At 49.0% G+C, this 19532-nt stretch overlaps 1 protein-coding gene across 1 annotated transcript in view; it reads left to right on the plus strand.

Annotated features, from left to right (window-relative positions):
* Positions 1-3973: 3973 nt before the first annotated feature.
* LOC145339043 (zinc finger protein GLI1-like) overlaps positions 3974-19532 on the plus strand; it is a 39823-nt gene continuing 24264 nt past the window's right edge. The window contains exons 1-2 of the mRNA XM_080183468.1: positions 3974-4042; positions 14821-14926. Of these exons, the coding sequence (XP_080039594.1) occupies positions 14836-14926 (91 nt within the window). The 5' untranslated portion in view covers positions 3974-4042; positions 14821-14835. The remainder of the gene's footprint in view (positions 4043-14820; positions 14927-19532) is intronic.

A 19532-nucleotide genomic window follows, 5' to 3' on the forward strand; every position in this document is an offset into this window, starting at 1 on the left:
GTAGGTTAGGGGGATTGGCCATGCTAAATTGTCCCTTAGTGTCCAAAGATGTGTAGGTTAGGGGGATTGGCCATGCTAAATTGTCCCTTAGTGTCCAAAGATGTGTAGGTTAGGGTGGATTGGCCATGCTAAATTGTCCCTTAGTGTCCAAAGATGTGTAGGTTAGGGGGATTGGCCATGCTAAATTGTCCCTTAGTGTCCAAAGATGTGTAGGTTAGGGGGATTGGCCATGCTAAATTGTCCCTTAGTGTCCAAAGATGTGCAGGTTAGGTGGATTGGTCATGCTAAATTATCCATTACTGTCCAAAGCCGTGTAGGTTAGGTGGATTGGCCATGATAAATTGTCCATTACTGTCCAAAACTGTGTAGGTTAGGTGGATTAGCAGGGTAAATGTGGGGTTACAGAGTAGGGCCTGGGTAAGATGCTCTTTCAGAGAGTTGATGCAGCTTGATGGGCTGAATGGCCTCCTTCTACACTGTAGTGATTCTATGATTCAGACATGGCAGAAAATTCTGTTGCTGACCTCTTGTTAAGCTGGTGCGCTGCTCTGTGCGTTCCTTCCTGCTGGGTGAAGGTTGGGGGCTCTGGTGCCCATTCAGTGCCTGAAAAATGCCACTCGGCAAAGCTTGGGGCCTGGCGTGACTTTGTACAATTTCCATGTTTTGGCCTGGGGAAGTTTGGAAATAAAACAGGCCACCACCGCTTCAGTGCGGGCTGGACCACACGTGGAGTTAAAGCTCGGATATCTGAACCGGAGGGAGTGCTGCTACTTGTGGAGTATGTGGTTGGCTCAAACCCAAGATAAACTACAGAAAAAATGCCATCAGGAAGACAAGCACTCGAAAATCATTACCAGGCTCTCATTCCCTTTCAAACAAAAGCAGTCCAGTGTAACGCTCCGCAATGTTTGCAGCTATGGGTGACGCACTCCAACCACTTCAATCAGAGGTTTCTAATTGGAACAGCGTGTCTCTACCACTGTGGGCAGTGCCACCCAATAAGCCAGCACCCACCCTGTACTACGAAACCAGGGAGAGCATCAAGAACAATAATGTGCAGCGGGCAGGGTGAAGCACAGCTTTGCACCTCAGGAGAGCAACTGAAACTTGTATCTCTGCAGCCCCTTAACTTGAGGTGGGTTTTAAGGAGTGTCTATAAAGGGGAAAAGTGAGGTCCAGAGAGACGGAGGGGTTTAGGGAGGGAGTTCCAGAGCTTGGAGTTCAGACAGCTGAAGGCATGGCTGCAAGAGGTGGAGCAATTTAAAATCGGGGATGTCCACGAGAAGCCAGAATTGGAGGATTGCAGAGCCTTGGAGGGTTGTATTGGCTGGAGTATGTTAGAGATAGGGAGGAGACTAGAGGCTGGAGGAGGTTACAGAGATAGGGAGGGGGTGTAGGGGGCTGGAGGAGGTTACAGAGATAGGGAGGGGTTTAAGGGCTGGAGGAGATTACAGAAGGAGAGTTGTGGGTACTGGAGGAGGTTACATACGTAAGCAAGGTTATAGGAGATTATCGAGATAAGGAGGGTTGTAGGGGCTGGAGGAGATTAGAGAAATGGATGCTTACATCAAAGCATAGAAAATAGGTGCAGGAGTAGGCCATTCAGCCCTTCATTTTCTCTTCATACCCCTTGATCCCTTTAGCCACAAGGGTCACGTCCAGCTCCCTTTTGAACATATCTAACAAACTCAGCTTTCTGTGGGAGAGAATTCCACAGGTTCACAACTCTGAGTGAAGAAGTTCTTCCCCATCTCAGTGCTGAATGGTTTACCCGTTATTCTTAGACCCCTAGTTCTGGACTTCCCAGGAACATTCTTCCCGTATCTAACCTGTCCAGTCCCATCAGGATTTTACGTTTCTCTGAGATCCCCTCTCACTCTTCACAATTCCAGTGAGTACAAGCCCAGTCTCTCTTCACCTGCCATTCCAGGGATCAGTCTGGTGAACCTTTGCTGGACTCCCTCAATAGCAAGAATCTCCTTCCACAGATTAGGAGACCAAAACCGCACATGGTCCTCGAGATGTGGCCTCTCCAAGGCCCTGTATAACTGCAGCAAGACTCCGATACCCTGGCTAAGAAGGCCAGCCTGTTCTTAGCTTTCCTCACCCCCTGCTGTCCCTGTATCCCAACCTTCAGCGACTGTTCAACCGTGACTCCCAGGTCACATTGCACTTCCCCTTTTCCTAAACTGCTACCATTTGGAGGATAATCTGCCTTTCTCTATTTGCTACCAAAGTGGATAGCCTCCCATTTATCCACATTATGTTGCATTTGCCCACTTAGCAAGCCTGTCCAAGTCACTCTGCAGCCTCCTCATAGCACACGCTGCTACCCAGCTTAGTATCATCTGCAAATTTGGAGATATTGCATTGGATTCCTTCGTCCAAATCATTGATATATATTGTGAATAGCTGGGGTCCCAGCACTGAATCCTGCAGTACCCTGTTAGTCACTGCCTGCCGCTCTGAAAAGGACCCGTTTATTCCCATTCTCTGTTTGCCCACCAGTTCTCTATCCACATCGATACGTTACCCCAATACCACGAGCTTTAATTTTGCTCAGTAATCTCTTGTGTGGGACCTCATCAAAAGCCTTTTGAAAAGTCCAAATACACAACATCCACTGGTTCACCCTTGTCCATTCTACTGGTCACATCCTCAAAAATCCCAGATTTGTCAAGCATGATTTCCCTTTAGTGAATCTGTGCTGATTCAGACTAATCCTGTCACCGCTTTCCAGATGCTCAATTACATCCTTAATCATTGACTCCATCACCGATGTCAGGTTCACCAGTCTATTCTTTCTCCCTCCTCTTTTAAAAAGTGGGGTTACATTAGCGACCCTCCAATCCACTGGAACTCTTCCAGAGTCTATAGAATACGGGAAAATGTTCACCAACACGTCCACTGTTTCCAGGGCCATTTCCTTGAGAACTCTGGGATGCAGAGCATCAGACCCTGGGGATTTACCAGGTTTTAATCCCAGCAACTTGCCCAGTACAATTTCCTGACTGATGAGGATTTCCTTCAGTTCCTCCTAGACCCTGTGCCCCCTGGTATTTCTGGAAGGTTATTTGTGTCCTCCTTAGTGAAGACAGATCCAAAGTATCTGTTCATGATACTGATTCTAACTGGAAGGGACCTACACTTGTCTTCACCAGTCTTTTCCTCTTCACATGTCTGTAGAAACCTTTGCAATCAGGTTTTTAATTTTTCTGCAAGTTTACTCTCGCATTCTCTTTTCTCCTTCCGAATTAAACCTGTTGTCCTGTTCTGCTGGATTTTAAATTTCTCCCTGTCCTCAGGTTTGCTGCTTTTTTGGGCCAAATTTATATGCCTTCTCTTTGTCTTTAACACTATCACTGATTTTCCTCGTTAACTATGGATGAGGAGGAGTTTATAGGGAGGGGTGTAGGGGGCTGGAGGGGGTTACAGAGATAGGGAGGGTGGTGTAGGGGGCTGGAGGAGGTTGCAGAGATAGGGAAGGGTGTAGGGCCTGGAGGAAGTTACAGAGATAGGGAGGGGGTGTAGGGGACTGGAGGAGGTTGCAGAAATAGGGAGGGGGTGTAAGGGGGCTGGAGGAGGTTATAGAGATATGGAGGAGTGTAGGGGGCTGGAGGAGGTTATAGAGGTATGGAGGGTCAGCGCCGAGGGAGTGTCTGTTTGAAGAAGGTTAAACTCCCGGGACACACTCTGATGATCTCCTCTGTCTCCTGGTTAATATTTATGGTTTAGTCATTCTCTCAAAAGCAGATGATTTATTCCGTATCATATTGTGGAATCTTGCTGTGTGTGCATTGTCCGCTCTGTTTGGCACTTTACAACCTCAGATAGTGTTCCGCTGGCTGTGAAGCCTTGTGGGGATAGGCATTATGGAAATGCAGGACTTGTTATCTTTCTCTAACTGTGTGTGTGTGTGTGTTTCAGCTTGCTGCTGGATGGAACATGGAAGCCATGCCTCACGTTGTGCCAATTACTGAGGGGAATCCTTGGGACAAACCCAACAGCTGGAGGGACCAGACAATGCTTCAGTCCAGCTGTGGTAAGGAATAAAACTTCTAACTCTGCTGACGGGGTGAGGAGCCGGTGGGGATGGGAGGAGGGGGAATCTTCTCCGCAATCCGGGAATGCTGAATCCAGGATGTCACAGATGCTTTTGGTAGAATCCCTATAGTGCAGAAGGAGGCCATTTGGCCCGTTGAGCCTGCCCCAACCCATTTTTTTTTTATCTTACCCAGGCTTTAATCCCATAACTCCACATATTTATCACGCTAATCCCCTTCCCCCCCACTAACCTACACATCTTTGGACACTAAGGGACAATTTACCATGGCCTAACCTACACATCTTTGGACTGTGGGAGGAAACTGGGCACCTGGAGGAAACCCATGCACACACAAGGAGAATGTGCAGACTCCACACAGACAGTGACCTAAGCTGGGAAAGCAACCTGGGTCCCTGGCACTGTGAGGCAGCAGCGCTAACCACTGTGCCACCCTTAAATTAAAGTATTAGGGGAGTTTGCGTATTGAATAGAGTTGGGGTTTCTGATTTGCTTGTGAAAACAGTAGCACTGAGGTAACAGGGAGAAAAGGGAAGACCATTCAGTCCATCAAAGGGCAACTTTCTAGTTGGCTAATGAACATAGAACATTACAGCGCAGAACAGGCCCTTCGGCCCACGATGTTGCGCCGACCAGTTAAACAACAATGACCCACTAACCTAAACCAATCCCTTTTCGTCCATAAACCTATCCACGGATCTCTTAAACGCCCCCAAACTAGGCGCATCCACAACTGCAGCAGGCAGGGCATTCCAATCCCTCACCACCCTCTGGGTAAAGAACCTGCCCCTGACATCCGTCCTATAACTACCCCCCCTTAATTTAAAGCCATGCCCCCTCGTGCTAGCTTTCTCCATCCGAGGAAAAAGGCTATCACTATCCACCCTATCTAAACCTCTAATCATCTTATATGTTTCAATAAGATCCCCTCTTAGCCGCCTTCTTTCTAGCGAAAACAACCCCAAATCCCTCAGTCTCTCCTCATAGGACCTCCCCTCCATACCAGGCAACATCCTGGTAAACCTCCTCTGCACCCTTTCCAATGCCTCCACATCCTTCCTGTAATGTGGGGAGCAGAACTGCACACAATACTCCAAGTGCGGCCGCACCAGAGTTGTGTACAGTTGCAACATGACGCTGCGACTCCTAAATTCAATCCCCCTACCAATAAACGCCAAGACACCGTATGCCTTCTTAACAACCTTATCTACTTGATTCCCAACTTTCAGGGATCTATGTACACATACACCTAGATCCCTCTGTTCATCCACACTATTCAAAGTCCTCCTGTTAGCCCTGTACTCGACACATCTGTTATTCCTACCAAAGTGAATTACCTCACACTTCTCCGCATTAAACTCCATCCGCCACCTCTCGGCCCAGCTCTGCAACCTGTCTAAGTCTCCCTGCAAACTATGACACCCTTCCTCACAATCTACCACACCTCCGACTTTGGTGTCATCAGCAAATTTACTAATCCACCCAACTATACCCTCATCCAGATCATTAATAAAAATTACAAACAGCAGTGGCCCCAAAACAGATCCCTGAGGCACACCACTCGTAACCGAACTCCATGACGAATATTTACCATCAACCACCACCCTCTGTCTCCTATCTGCTAGCCTGCAGTGATAACCAGTGTTTTTGATTTGAAGTATTTGCATTAGCTGGATGCTGGCTGCACGGTGTTGAGTGTAGGTTGGAAGGTTGGGTGTCACAGCCTTTGCATTGTTACTGCACTGTAAACATGGGACTTACATAGAACATAGAAAACTACAGCACAAACAGGCCCTTTGGCCCACAAGTTGCGCCGATCATATCCCTACCTGCCAGGCCTATCTATAACCCTCAATCCCATTAAATCCCATGTACTCATCCAGAGGTCTCTTAAAAGACCCTAACGAGTTCGCCTCCACCACCACCGACAGCAGCCGATTCCACTCACTCACCACCCTCTGAATGAAAAACTTACCCCCGACATCTCCTCTGTACCTACTCCCCAGCACCTTAATCCTGTGTCCTCTCGTAGTGACCATTTCAGCCCTGGGAAATAGCCTCTGAGAATCCACCCTATCTATTCCTCTCAACATCTTATAAACCTCTATCAGGTCACCTCTCATCCTTCGTCTCTCCAGGGAGAAGAGACCTAGCTCCCTCAACCTAACTTCATAAGGCATGCCACCCAATCCAGGCAACATCCTTGTAAATCTCCTCTGCACCCTCTCAATAGCTTCCACATCCTTCTTGTAGTGAGGCGACCAGAACTGAGCACAGTACTCCAAGTGAGGTCTGACAAGGGTCTTATAAAGTTGCAGCATTACCTCCCGACTCCTAAACTCAATCCCTCGATTAATGAAGGCCAGTACACCATACGCCTTCTTAACCACATCCTCTCTTGACCACTTCTCTCTGAAGGTTGTCAGCGTCGCTTCCAGCTCAAACATGATCCACTCTCTGAGGCCCTTGTATTGCAAATGCGCTGCGTTTGTAATCCTGACTTACGATGTTGACAGAGAGCGTGGCCTGTTCAGCTGCACTGACAGGCGGCCAGCCACAGACTTGGCCACTTCCCGTACTGATAGCTCAACTCAACACGCTGGATTTGTGATCCTGTGAACTCTTCAATTGGATGAGAAGGAGCAGAAATGGTGAGCAAAAGTTGTCCCTTGACAGGAGCGCGACAGTGCGCTTCCAATCCGTAAGCCCATAAGATATAGGAGTAGAATTGGGCCATTTGGCCCATTGAGTCTGCTCTGTCACAGCTGATAAGTTTCTCAATCCCATTCTCCCACTTTGTCCCCATAACCTGTGTTCCTCTCACCAATCAAGAACCTATCTACCTCTGTCTTAAATACACTCAGTGACCTGGCCCCCTCTGTGGCAAGGAATTCCACAGATTCTCCAGCCTCTGGCTGAAGAAATTCCTCCTCATCTTAGTTCTAAAGGGTCATCCCTTTATCCTGAGGTTGTGCCCTCAGAGCCTAGTCTCTCCCTCTAATGGAAACATCTTCCCCACGTCCACTCTTTCTAGGTCTTTCAGTACTCTGAGAGTTTCAATGAGATTCCACCCCCCCCCCCCCCCCCCCATCCTTCCGAACTCCATCGAGTACACACCAGGCAGGTGACAAACCTGTTAACAGAAGCGTGCCAAGCAGAGCTTTCCAATGGGCAGAGGGTAGGTAAGAAGGCTGTGCCAGTGTTGAGCCAACTCCTCAGTGAGGGCCTCTGCTCAAAGTCTTCAGTGGTCCTTCCAGACTCAAACTTTTCTGGGTGGGATGACAGTAAACTAGGCAGGACTGTTAATTGTGAGGAAGTGGTTTAGACAAGTTGAGTGAGTGGGCAAATACATGGCAGATGCAGCAGAACGCGGCTAAATGTGAACTCACACACTTCAACGTGGAAAACAGAAAGGAGTAGTATTATTTAAGTGGTGCTGTATTAGGAAGTGGATGTACAGAGGAATCCATGTGTCCTCGTACACCAGTCAATGAAAGTGGAGAGGCAGATGCAGCAAGCAATTAGGAAGGTATGTTGGCCTTCGGTGCAAGAGGCTTTGAATTCAGAAGTAGAAATATCTTACTGCAGCTGTACAGGACCTTGGTGAGACCACACCTGGAGCAGTGTGGGCAGTTTTGGGATCCCTACCTAAGAAAGGATATACTTGCCACAGAGGGAGTGCAGCAAAGATTCACTTGGATGATACTGGGGTTGGTGGAACTGTCCTATGAGGAGAGATTGGTTTGATTGGGCCTGCGCTCGCTGGGAGTTAGATGAATGAAAGGAGATCTGAGTGAAATGTATAAAATTCTAACAGGGCTGGACTGACGAGATGCAGGGAGGATGATTTCCCTGGTCGGAGAATCTAGAACAAGGGGACACAGTCTCAGGATATGGGGCAGACCATTTAGAACTGAGATGAGGAAAGATTTCATCAGTCAGGGTGGTGAACCTGTGGAATTCTCTACCACAGATGCCATGTCACTGATTGTATTCAAGATAGGCATCGATCTTTTCTTTAGATTTTAATGGTACCAAGGGGTATGGGATAATGAAGCGCTTCAGGCGCCATAGAAACAGAGAGAGGCCATTGAGCCCATCAGTGCCATGTTGCTATCGATTTGATTTGATTTATGATTGTCCCATTTATTGAGATACAGTGAAAAGTATCATTTCTTGTGCACTATACAGACAAAGCATACTGTTCATAGAGTACATAGGGGAGAAGGAAAGGAGAGGGTGCAGAATGTAGTGTTACAGATAGGGTGTAGAGAAAGATCAGCTTAATAGTTGATTTATTATTATCACGTGTTGGGATACAGTGATAAGTATTGTTTCTTGCACACTATACAGACAAAGCATACCGTTCATAGAGTACATGGGGGACAAGGAAAGGAGAGGGTGCAGAATGTAGTGTTACAGTTACAGATAGGGTGTGGAGAAAGATCAGCTTAAGAGCTTGTGAGGGGTTGTTCTATGGTTGACAGTGCGCTGCATCTTGTTGCTCAGGGTTTCTTTGCATTTACTTTGCCAGCTCTCTTGAGAACATTATGGACAGCTTATTTTCAAAGCACATGGAAGGTGTGGGGAAACCTTGGACAAACTTCACAGCGCAGGGAGCAGGGTTCCATTGCAGCATGGTAGCACAGTGGTTAGCGTTAGGGACCCAAGTTCAATTCCAGCTTGGGTCACTGTCTCTGTAGAGATTGCACATTCTCCCCATGTCTGTGTGGGTTTCCACTGGGTGCTCTGCTTTCCCCTCTCAGTCCAAAGATGTGCAGGTTAGGGTGGATTGGCCATGCTAAATTGTCCCTTAGTGTCCAAAGATGTGTAGGTTAGGTGGAGTGGCCATGCTAAATTGTCCCTTAGTGTCCAAAGATGTGGAGGTGAAGGAGATCAGTGTATTAAATATGTGGGGTTACGGGGATAAGGCCTCAGTAAGATGCTCTGTCAGAGAGTCAGTACAAACTTGATGGGCTGAACGGTCTCCTTCTGCACTGTAGGGATTGTATGATTTTACGAAGAGAGAAACCTGTTCTAATTTGAAACCAGCCATTCATTGGAAAGTTGTGGGAAGTTGCCACAAGCATCAAAGGCCCAGGCACAAGTAAGACTGAAATCTGAGTTTCTGATTTAAATTTCCCAGCAAAGTTACACAGATGATTTAGTGAATGAAACAGTAATGAGATTCCGCAGTTAGCTGTCAAAAATGATATAAACTTGTTGCCAGGATATAACAGCACCTATTGGTGTAAACCCACAGGCTATGAGAGAAATCTCTTTACAAAACGGAGTCTATGAATGTCAATCCTCACAGAAACAGCTCAGGAAGAGACCACCCACCTAGTCTGGCTCTTTGAACACATTTATTTCTGCAGTAATGCTTTCTAATCGCCAGCAAGTTTTGAACCATGTCCCACTTCTGATCTGATCTCTGGCCATGTGGGAACTTTGCCTTGTAAAAATCTTGTTATTTCAGAGTGTCTGAAGATGACTGTTTAAAAAATAACTCAGTTTCTCAGAGGCAGGACCAGCAATGACACATTCAGTGTTGCAGCAGGACTGTGTGCAGGGCTCCCAGCTCAGAGCTGGCTCCAGGGACAATCAGATATGCAGAGAGCAGAGATGCAGAACAATGCTGACACACTGAGTGTTACAAACTGTGCACTGAGGATCCCCAATCCAGGGCAATGCTAGAATTACACACATTGTTCACAACCAATTCATTATGCTTCAGAACAGAAAAAATCAAACTTCCACATTCCACCAGTATGCCGTGAACTGTTACAGCCACAGTAGACAACACTAACGCAGCGGAAATACTGAAGGTGCTGACTCTCACTGGGGTACAGTTGGTCTCTCTCTCTCTCCTGAAGGTGCTGACTCTCACTGGGGTACAGTTGGTCTCTCTCTCTCTCCTGAAGGTGCTGACTCTCACTGGGGTACAGTTGGTTTCTCTCTCTCTCTCTCTCCCCTGAAGGTGCTGACTCTCACTGGGGTACAGTTGGTCTCTCTCTCTCTCTCTCTCCCCTGAAGGTGCTGACTCTCACTGGGGTACAGTTGGTCTCTCTCTCTCTCTCTCTCTCTCTCCTCAAGGTGCTGACTCTCACTGGGGTACAGTTGGTCTCTCTCTCTCTCTCTCTCTCTCTCTCCCCTGAAGGTGTTGACTCTCACTGGGGTACAGTTGGTCTCTCTCTCTCTCTCTCTCTCTCCTGAAGGTGTTGACTCTCACTGGGGTACAGTTGGTCTCTCTCTCTCTCTCTCTCTCTCCTGAAGGTGCTGACTCTCACTGGGGTACAGTTGGTCTCTCTCTCTCTCTCTCTCTCTCTCCTGAAGGTGCTGACTCTCACTGGGGTACAGTTGGTCTCTCTCTCTCTCTCTCTCCTGAAGGTGCTGACTCTCACTGGGGTACAGTTGGTCTCTCTCTCTCTCCTGAAGGTGCTGACTCTCACTGGGGTACAGTTGGTCTCTCTCTCTCTCTCCCCTGAAGGTGCTGACTCTCACTGGGGTACAGTCGGTCTCTCTCTCTCTCTCTCTCTCTCTCCCCTGAAGGTGCTGACTCTCACTGGGGTACAGTTGGTCTCTCTCTCTCTCTCTCTCCTGAAGGTGCTGACTCTCACTGGGGTACAGTTGGTCTCTCTCTCTCTCTCTCTCTCTCTCTCTCCCCTGAAGGTGCTGACTCTCACTGGGTTACAGCTGGTCTCTCTCTCCCCTGAAGGTGCTGACTCTCACTGGAGTACAGTTGGTCTCTCTCTTTCTCTGGCTCTCTCTCCTGAAGGTGCTGACTCTCACTGGGGTACAGTTGGTCTCTCTCTCTCTCTCTCTCTCTCTCTCTCTCCCCTGAAGGTGCTGACTCTCACTGGAGTACAGTTGGTCTCTCTCTTTCTCTGGCTCTCTCTCCTGAAGGTGCTGACTCTCACTGGGGTACAGTTGGTCTCTCTCTCTCTCTCTCTCTCCTGAAGGTGCTGACTCTCACTGGGGTACAGTTGGTCTCTCTCTCTCTCTCTCTCCTGAAGGTGCTGACTCTCACTGGGGTACAGTTGGTCTCTCTCTCTCTCTCTCTCTCTCCTGAAGGTGCTGACTCTCACTGGGGTACAGTTGGTCTCTCTCTCTCTCTCTGTCTCCCCTGAAGGTGCTGACTCTCACTGGGGTACAGTTGGTCTCTCTCTCTCTCTCTCCCCTGAAGGTGCTGACTCTCACTGGGGTACAGTTGGTCTCTCTCTCTCTCTCTCTCCCCTGAAGGTGCTGACTCTCACTGGGGTACAGTTGGTCTCTCTCTCTCTCTCTCTCTCTCTCCTGAAGGTGCTGACTCTCACTGGGGTACAGTTGGTCTCTCTCTCTCTCTCTCTCTCTCTCTCTCCTGAAGGTTCTGACTCTCACTGGGGTACAGTTGGTCTCTCTCTCTCTCTCTCTCTCCCCCCTGAAGGTGCTGACTCTCACTGGGGTACAGTTGGTCTCTCTCTCTCTCTCTCCTGAAGGTGCTGACTCTCACTGGGGTACAGTTGGTCTCTCTCTCTCTCTCTCTCTCCTGAAGGTGCTGACTCTCACTGGGGTACAGTTGGTCTCTCTCTCTCTCCTGAAGGTGCTGACTCTCACTGGGGTGCAGTTGGTCTCTCTCTCTCTCTCTCTCCCCTGAAGGTGTTGACTCTCACTGGGTTACAGTTGGTCTCTCTCTCTCTCTCTCCTGAAGGTGCTGACTCTCACTGGGGTACAGTTGGTCTCTCTCTCTCTCTCTCTCTCTCTCTCTCTCTCCCCTGAAGGTGCTGACTCTCACTGGGGTACAGTTGGTCTCTCTCTCTCTCTCCTGAAGGTGCTGACTCTCACTGGGGTACAGTTGGTCTCTCTCTCTCTCTCTCTCCCCTGAAGGTGCTGACTCTCACTGGGGTACAGTTGGTCTCTCTCTCTCTCTCCTGAAGGTGCTGACTCTCACTGGGGTACAGTTGGTCTCTCTCTCTCCCCCCCCGAATGTGCTGACTCTCACTGGGGTACAGTCGGTCTCTCTCTCTCTCTCTCTCTCTCTCCTGAAGGTGCTGACGCTCACTGGGGTACAGTTGAAGCTGATATCTGACTGTTCAAACTCCCGGGTGAAGATTAGGTTGTGAGGTGAGACACCAAATTACTGTCAATGTTTCTAGAATTTGAACTGACTCTTGGGGTTGAAGGTGGGAATGGAATGAAGAGCCTGGGGCTGAGGCAAGATGCAGCCACCACGGGTGGGGCAATCCAAATGTCTCTCACAATGAACAGTTGCATCAAAGGACATTTGCATTTCATACAGTAACTCTCTGACAGTGACATAAGAACATAAGAACATAAGAAATAGGAGCAGGAGTAGGCCATCTAGCCCTTCGAGCCTGCCCCGCCATTCAATAAGATCATGGCTGATCTGTCGTGTCTCAGTTCCACTTTCCCGCCCTCTCCCCATAACCCTTAATCCCCTCTCTTATCAAAAACCCATCAACCCGCTTCTTAAAAATATTTAGCGAGGCAGCCTCCACCACTTCAACGGGCAGAGAATTCCAGAGATTCACCACCCTTTGAGTGAAGAAGTTCCTCCTCAACTCCGTTCTAAACCGCCTCCCCTTTATCTTGAGGCTGTGCCCTCTAGTCCTACTGTCTTTTTTGAGCGGGAAGAGTCTCTCCACCTCTATCCTATCCATCCCATTCATCATCTTATACGTCTCAATGAGATCTCCCCTCATTCTTCTAAACTCTAGCGAGTACAAGCCTAGTTTATTCAGCCTCTCCTCATAGCTCAACCCCCTCAACTCCGGTATCAGCCTAGTAAACCTCCTCTGCACTCCCTCCAGGGCCAAAATATCCTTGCGCAGGTGCGGCGCCCAAAACTGCACACAGTACTCCAGCTGCGGCCTCACCAATGCCCTATACAGCTGCAGCAAGACCTCCCTACTTTTATATTCAATCCCCCTCGCTATGAAGGCCAGCATCCCATTCGCCTTTCTGACCACCTGCTGCACCTGCAAGCTGGGTTTTTGCGACTCATGCACAAGGACCCCGAAGTCCCTCTGCACCGTCACCTGCTGCAGTTTTTCGCCACTAAACATGGAAGGTTGGGATTTTTAAGTTGTGAAAGATACAACAGAAACAAATCTTCTGTTTGTGACTGCCGCCTCGGGAAAGTGACAAATGTTGTCATGTGTCTTTAAGGGACAGCAGCATGACATCACCAAGAAGGAAGTGTGTCATGTGATCTAGTCTTGGTTTCACTTTTGCCTCGGAGCGCAGCACGCACAGCTCTGTAACTGATTTCCACCCGACAGATCAGGTCACCTGCATCTCGTGTTAAACAGTATGTTTTCCCAATCCCTGCTGAGTAATTGGCACCTTCAGATCATTGTGGCAATAAAGGGATGACCTTTCATTTCTGCAGCACCTTTCCATTCGGAGAGATTCCAGTCTGAGAGAGAATCCAACAGCAAAGATGAGGTAGTTGGGCATCTCTAAATCCAACTGTAACACAGGACTACATGTATGCAATAGGCAGAACTAAGCGATCAGATCTGAGCTCTGTAGTCCTGCCACGTCCAGCAATGAATGGTAGTGGATAATTAAACAACTCACTGGAGGAGGCGGCTTCACAAATATCCCCACCCTCAGTGATGGAGGAGCCCAGCTCATCAGTGCAAAAGATAAGGCTGAAGTATTCACAGCAATCTTCAGCCAGAAGTGCCAAGTGGATGATCCATCTCAGCCTCCTCCAGTGCTCCCCAGCATCTCAGATATCAGTCTCCAGCCAATTTGATTCACTCCACGTGATATATTAAAAACATCTGGAATTAAGAATCTAGTGATGACCATGAAACCATTGTCGGTTGTGGGAAAAACCCATCTTGTTCACTAATGTCCTTTAGGGAAGGAAATCTGCTGTCTTTACTTGGTCTGACTTACGTGTGACACAGCAATGTGGTTGACTCTCAACAGTCCTCTGAAATAGCCAAGCAAGACACTCAGTTCAAGGGTGTCTGGGGATAATAAATGCTGGCCAGCCAGCGTGCCCAGGGATGAATAAAAAAAACTCCCTTCACCACCGATGCTCAGTAATAGCTGTGTTTACCATCTACAAGATGCACTGCAGCAACTCACCAAGGCTCCTTAGACAGCACCTTCCAAACACACAACCTCTACCATCTAGAAGGACAAAGGGCAGCAGGTACCTGGGAACACCCCCACCTGGAGGTTCCCCTCCAAGTCACTCACCATCCCAACTTGGAAATATATCGGCCGTTCCTTCACTGTCAAAATCCTGGAACTCCCTCCCTAACAGCAGTGTGGGTGCACTTACGCCACACAGACTGACTGATGTCCAATAACAATCCTGGAACTCCCTCCCTAACAGCACTGTGGGTGTACCTACACCACATGGACTGACTGATGTCCAATAACAATCCTGGAACTCCCTCCCTAACAGCACTGTGGGTGTACCTACACCACACGGACTGACTGATGTCCAATAACAATCCTGGAACTCCCTCCCTAACAGCACTGTGGGTGTACCTACACCTCAGAAACTGCAGCAGTTCAAGAAGGCAGCTCACTGCCACCTTCTCAAGGGGTAATTAGGGATGGTACATAGTTAGTCTGTCAACGTAGGGTACAGGAGATGAATTTGTTCATTTTGTCAAGAGCTCTCTTTCCAGCACTGAGCTGCAGGGTCTGAGAGATTGCTGTCATTCAGTAACGCACGCATCAGTCCAGTCTTGTGCTCATGTATGTCTTTTCTTTATCCTCCTCCTCAGATTCTCACCATCACGATGCAGCCTCACAACTCTCAATGCCAGCTGATTTACTTCACCACAAAGACAGTTCACACGATGGTTGCAGCATCCCACAAGCTGTGCAGGGGTAAGTCACAGGGGAGGGGGAAGGAGTGCTAGTGGTGAAAGAGGTTCCCCCCTCCTGAAGGTGCTGGGTTGTACTGGATTTAGCTTCATGGATGCCCCTCATCTCCTGGTACATGCTTAATCCTGGGCAGACAGGATTGGCAGGGTGTGTGACTGATGGATTTTGGATCATGTCTTCCCATTTCCCACTCACTTCACACTCTCACGTGTTGTTTCACCTGGGAATGTGACTGTCGCCGACAGTGCCCGCACCCCCCTCCTGCCCCCCCTCTCAATTCCCGGATTGTGTGATTGTCTGTGTGGAGCTTGCACATTCTACCCGTGTCTGCGTGGGTTTCCTCCGGGTATTCTGGTTTCAAAGAACAGCACAGCCCTGGAAACAGGCCCTTCGGCCCTACAAAACCCACGCCGCTCATTTTAACACTCTGAGTGCCTTATTCAAGTTTTTCCTCCCACAGTCCAAAGGATGTGCTGGTTAGGTGCATTTGGCCACGCTAAATTCTTGCTCTGTGTACCCGAACAGCCACCAGAATCCCTACAGCGCAGGTCATTTGGCCTATCGAGTCTGCAATGAAAACAGTCCCACCCAATCCCTATTCCCATAACCCCAGTTTTCACAGTAACTTCATTGCAGTGTTAATTTAAGACTGTTTGTAATACATATGAATGATTTGGAGGAAAATGTAACTGGATTGATTAGTAAGTTTGCAGACGACACAACGGTTGGTGGATTTGCAGATAGCGATGAGGACCATCAGAGGATACAGCAGGATATAGATCGGTTGGAGAATTGGGCCGAGAAATGGCAGATGGAGTTTAATCCGGACAAATGTGAGGTAATGCATTTTGGAAGGTTTAATACAGATAGGAGATGTACAGTAAATGGCAGAACCCTTAAGAGTATTGATAGGCAAAGGGATCTGGGTGTACAGGTACACAGGTCACTGAACGTGGCAATGCACGTGCAGAAGGTAGTCAAGAAGGCATACGGCATGCTTGCCTTCAGCCGGGGCACTGAGTTTAAAAATTGGCAAGTCATGTTGCAGCTTTATAGAACCTTAGTAAGGCCGCACTTGGAATATAGTGTTCAATTCTGGTCGCCACACTACCAGAAGGATGTGGAGGCTTTGGAAAGGATACAGAAAAGATTTACCAGGATGTTACCTGGTATGGAGGGCATTAGCTATGAGGAGAGGTTGGAGAAACTTGGTTTGTTCTCACTGGAACGATGGAGGTTGAGGGGAGACCTGATAGAAATCTACAAGATTATGAGAGGCATGGACAGAGTGAATAGTCAGAAGCTTTTCCTCAGGGTGGAAGAGAGAATTACTAGGGGGCACAGGTTTAAGGGGCGAGGGGCAAGGTTTGAAGGAGATGTATGAGGCAAGTGTTTTTACGCAGGTGGGTGCCTGGAACTTGTTGCCGGGGGAGGTAGTGGAAGCGGATATGATAGTGACTTTTAAGGGGCGACTGGACAAATCCATGAATAGGATGGGAATAGAGGGATATGGTCCCTGGAAGGGTAGGGAGTTTTAGTTCAGCATGGTCGGTGCAGGTTTGGAGGGTCGAAGGGCCTGTTCCTGTGCTGTAATTTTCTTTGTTCTTTGTACTTGTGACACTAAGAAATAAAATAAACTTAAACTTCTGCACATCCAGCAAACAGACGCCCGCCACCACCCCCCCCCCCCCCCCAACGACTCTGACATTACCGGAAAGTTCCATTCTGGCCTGTTCCTCGGTGGCCTCTTCCTCCGCTCAGCCTCCCTCTCAGCCGCTTTTGCTGTGTTGACGCTTGTTTCAAAGTGGGAAAATTAGCGCAAGTGCGCGGATAGGACAGCAGGCAAGCAAGTTTATTTTCAAAAAGGCCTTTAACCAATAGAAAAGCAGCAAACGCAGCCCCCGAAAACCACCGTCTGTGCAACAAGGTGCATCATGGGAATAATGGACAGCGAACAAACGGCCATTAACGCAAAAGGCGCAAATTGACTGCTGAACAAGGTTTGATTGGTGTGCATTCTCACCAACGCATGCAGCAAAGTAAACCTTCCTAACTTGTACAGTGTGCTTTGGGTCTTTGTTTTAATCATTCTGTTATTCCTTTGATCAGATTTATTCCCTCAGAAAGTCCTGCTTTCACAGATGTGTCCCACTTCAGCATGTATCCTGCTCGGAGCCACGTCACAGATAGCCCGCCTGTGTGCCATGCCATGCAACTCCTCCAGAAGATAAACCGGTGCCTCAATCTAGAGGGAGGGCACTGCCCCTCTAAATCAGTGCCCTGTGGATTGACAGCAGGACAGGGTCAGTACACACTCCACCCACCCATATGCACTTGTCCTCAGTCCTGACATTATGGTGCTGCCTCATGGGTGGCACAGTGGTTGGCACTGCTGCCTCACAGCGCCAGGGACCAGGGTTCAATTCCCAGCTTGGGTCACTGTCTGTGTGGAGTCTGCACGTTCTCCCCGTGTCTGCATGGGTTTCCTCCGGGTGCTCCAGTTTCCTCCCACAGTCTGAAAGATGTGCTGGTTAGGTGCTTTGGCCGTGCTAAATTCTCCCTCAGTGTACCCGAAAAGGCGTCAGAGTGTGGTGACTAGGGGATTTTCACAGTAACTTCATTACAGTGTTAATGTAAGCCTTAAACTTAAGTAAATTCTAAGTTTAACTCTGTATCTAACCCCGTGCTGTACCTGTCCTGGGAGTGTTTGATGGGGGGGACAGTGTAGAGGGAGCTTTACTCTGTATCTAACCCCGTGCTGTACCTGTCCTGGGAGTGTTTGATGGGGACAGTGTAGAGGGAGCTTTACTCTGTATCTAACCCCGTGCTGTACCTGTCCTGGGAGTGTTTGATGGGGGGGACAGTGTAGAGGGAGCTTTACTCTGTATCTAACCCCGTGCTGTACCTGTCCTGGGAGTGTTTGATGGGGGACAGTGTAGAGGGAGCTTTACTCTGTATCTAACCCCGTGCTGTACCTGTCCTGGGAGTGTTTGATGGGGACAGTGCAGAGGGAGCTTTACTCTGTATCTAACCCCGTGCTGTACCTGTTCTGGGAGTGTTTGATGGGGGACAGTGTAGAGGGAGCTTTACTCTGTATCTAACCCCGTGCTGTACCTGTCCTGGGAGTGTTTGATGGGGGGACAGTGTAGAGGGAGCTTTACTCTATATCTAACCCCGTGCTGTACCTGTCCTGGGAGTGTTTGATGGGGACAATGTAGAGGGAGCTTTACTCTGTATCTAACCCCGTGCTGTACCTGTCCTGGGAGTGTTTGATGGGGACAATGTAGAGGGAGCTTTACTCTGTATCTAACCCCGTGCTGTACCTGTCCTGGGAGTGTTTGATGGGGACAATGTAGAGGGAGCTTTACTCTGTATCTAACCCCGTGCTGTACCTGTCCTGGGAGTGTTTGATGGGGGGACAGTGTAGGGGGAGCTTTACTCTGTATCTAACCCCGTGCTGTACCTGTCCTAGGAGTGTTTGATGGGGGGACAGTGTAGGGGGAGCTTTACTCTGTATCTAACCCCGTGCTGTCCCTGTCCTGGGAGTGTTTAATGGAGACTGGGCTCGAGGTGAAGGGGCCAACAGGCATGGGGGAAAGAGATAGGCACTGGCAGCATAAGGACCAATGTACTGAGCCTGGATACTGAGGGTTCAGGTTTGTTGGCACAGAGGCAGAGGGAGAGGGGCAACAGCCCGGTGTCAAAAAGGGGGAGGAGATGGACCCGGAATGGGGCGGGAACACAGTGCCAGAAGGCGAAGGCTGCCAAGTCTTAAAGTGACCCTTCCTGAGGAAGCATCCTTCTGCTGCTGGCCCATTGACTTCCTGGAGGGCCCTGAGCCAGTGAAGGGAAGCCTGGGCTATAGTGTGGTGACTGGCTGGACATTTACCAGGAGCTGAGGGATCTACTCGGCGCGGTGACTGGGTTGGGGAGTGGTGGGGCAAAAGAGGAGTGTTGGGATCGGGGGTTGTTGAATTGCCTGCGACATCATTCCTGACTGTGTGAACTTGAGCAGCGATGAACATTGAACATTGCTTTCTGGCTGAGATCATCTATCCACTCATCAGTTCATGTTCTTTCTGTCTCACAGCTCAGCCAATCATGCCCACTAACTCACCACTGATGTGTATGAGTGCCACTGATTGCTCATTACACGCTGACTTCTCTATTCTACGACTGCTATGGTTTCTCTGATTCTTGTAGATACCTGGCTTTCTATAGGGTGCCACTGACTGCATTCACGTGGCCCTCCGATCCCTGGGCATCAAGGAATGGAGTTCTCGAGCCACTTCCGCTCCTGGAATGCTCAGCTGCTGTAAGACGATATGAAGCACACCCTCCAGGTGTCAGCTGGGCTCCCGAGCAGTGTACGTCCCCAGTTGTTCTCAGATCCCCACCATGTCTGAGGGTTTACAGCAGCTACAGGGTTGGCTCCTTGGGGCAGGAGATACTCACTGAGGAGAGGCTGGCAATGCCTGTGTAGAGACCAGAATGCAGCAGAGACTCGATACAATGAGGCTCATACTGTAACTCACACTTTGGTGGATCACACCATTGGGATGCTGGAAATGTGGTTCCAGTGTGTGGACTGGGCTGCTGGAGTCCTGCA

Source organism: Carcharhinus amblyrhynchos, unplaced genomic scaffold, assembly GCF_965287045.1.
Source record: "Carcharhinus amblyrhynchos unplaced genomic scaffold, sCarAmb.v2.hapA chromosome_295, whole genome shotgun sequence".
NCBI classification, from domain to species: domain Eukaryota; kingdom Metazoa; phylum Chordata; class Chondrichthyes; order Carcharhiniformes; family Carcharhinidae; genus Carcharhinus; species Carcharhinus amblyrhynchos.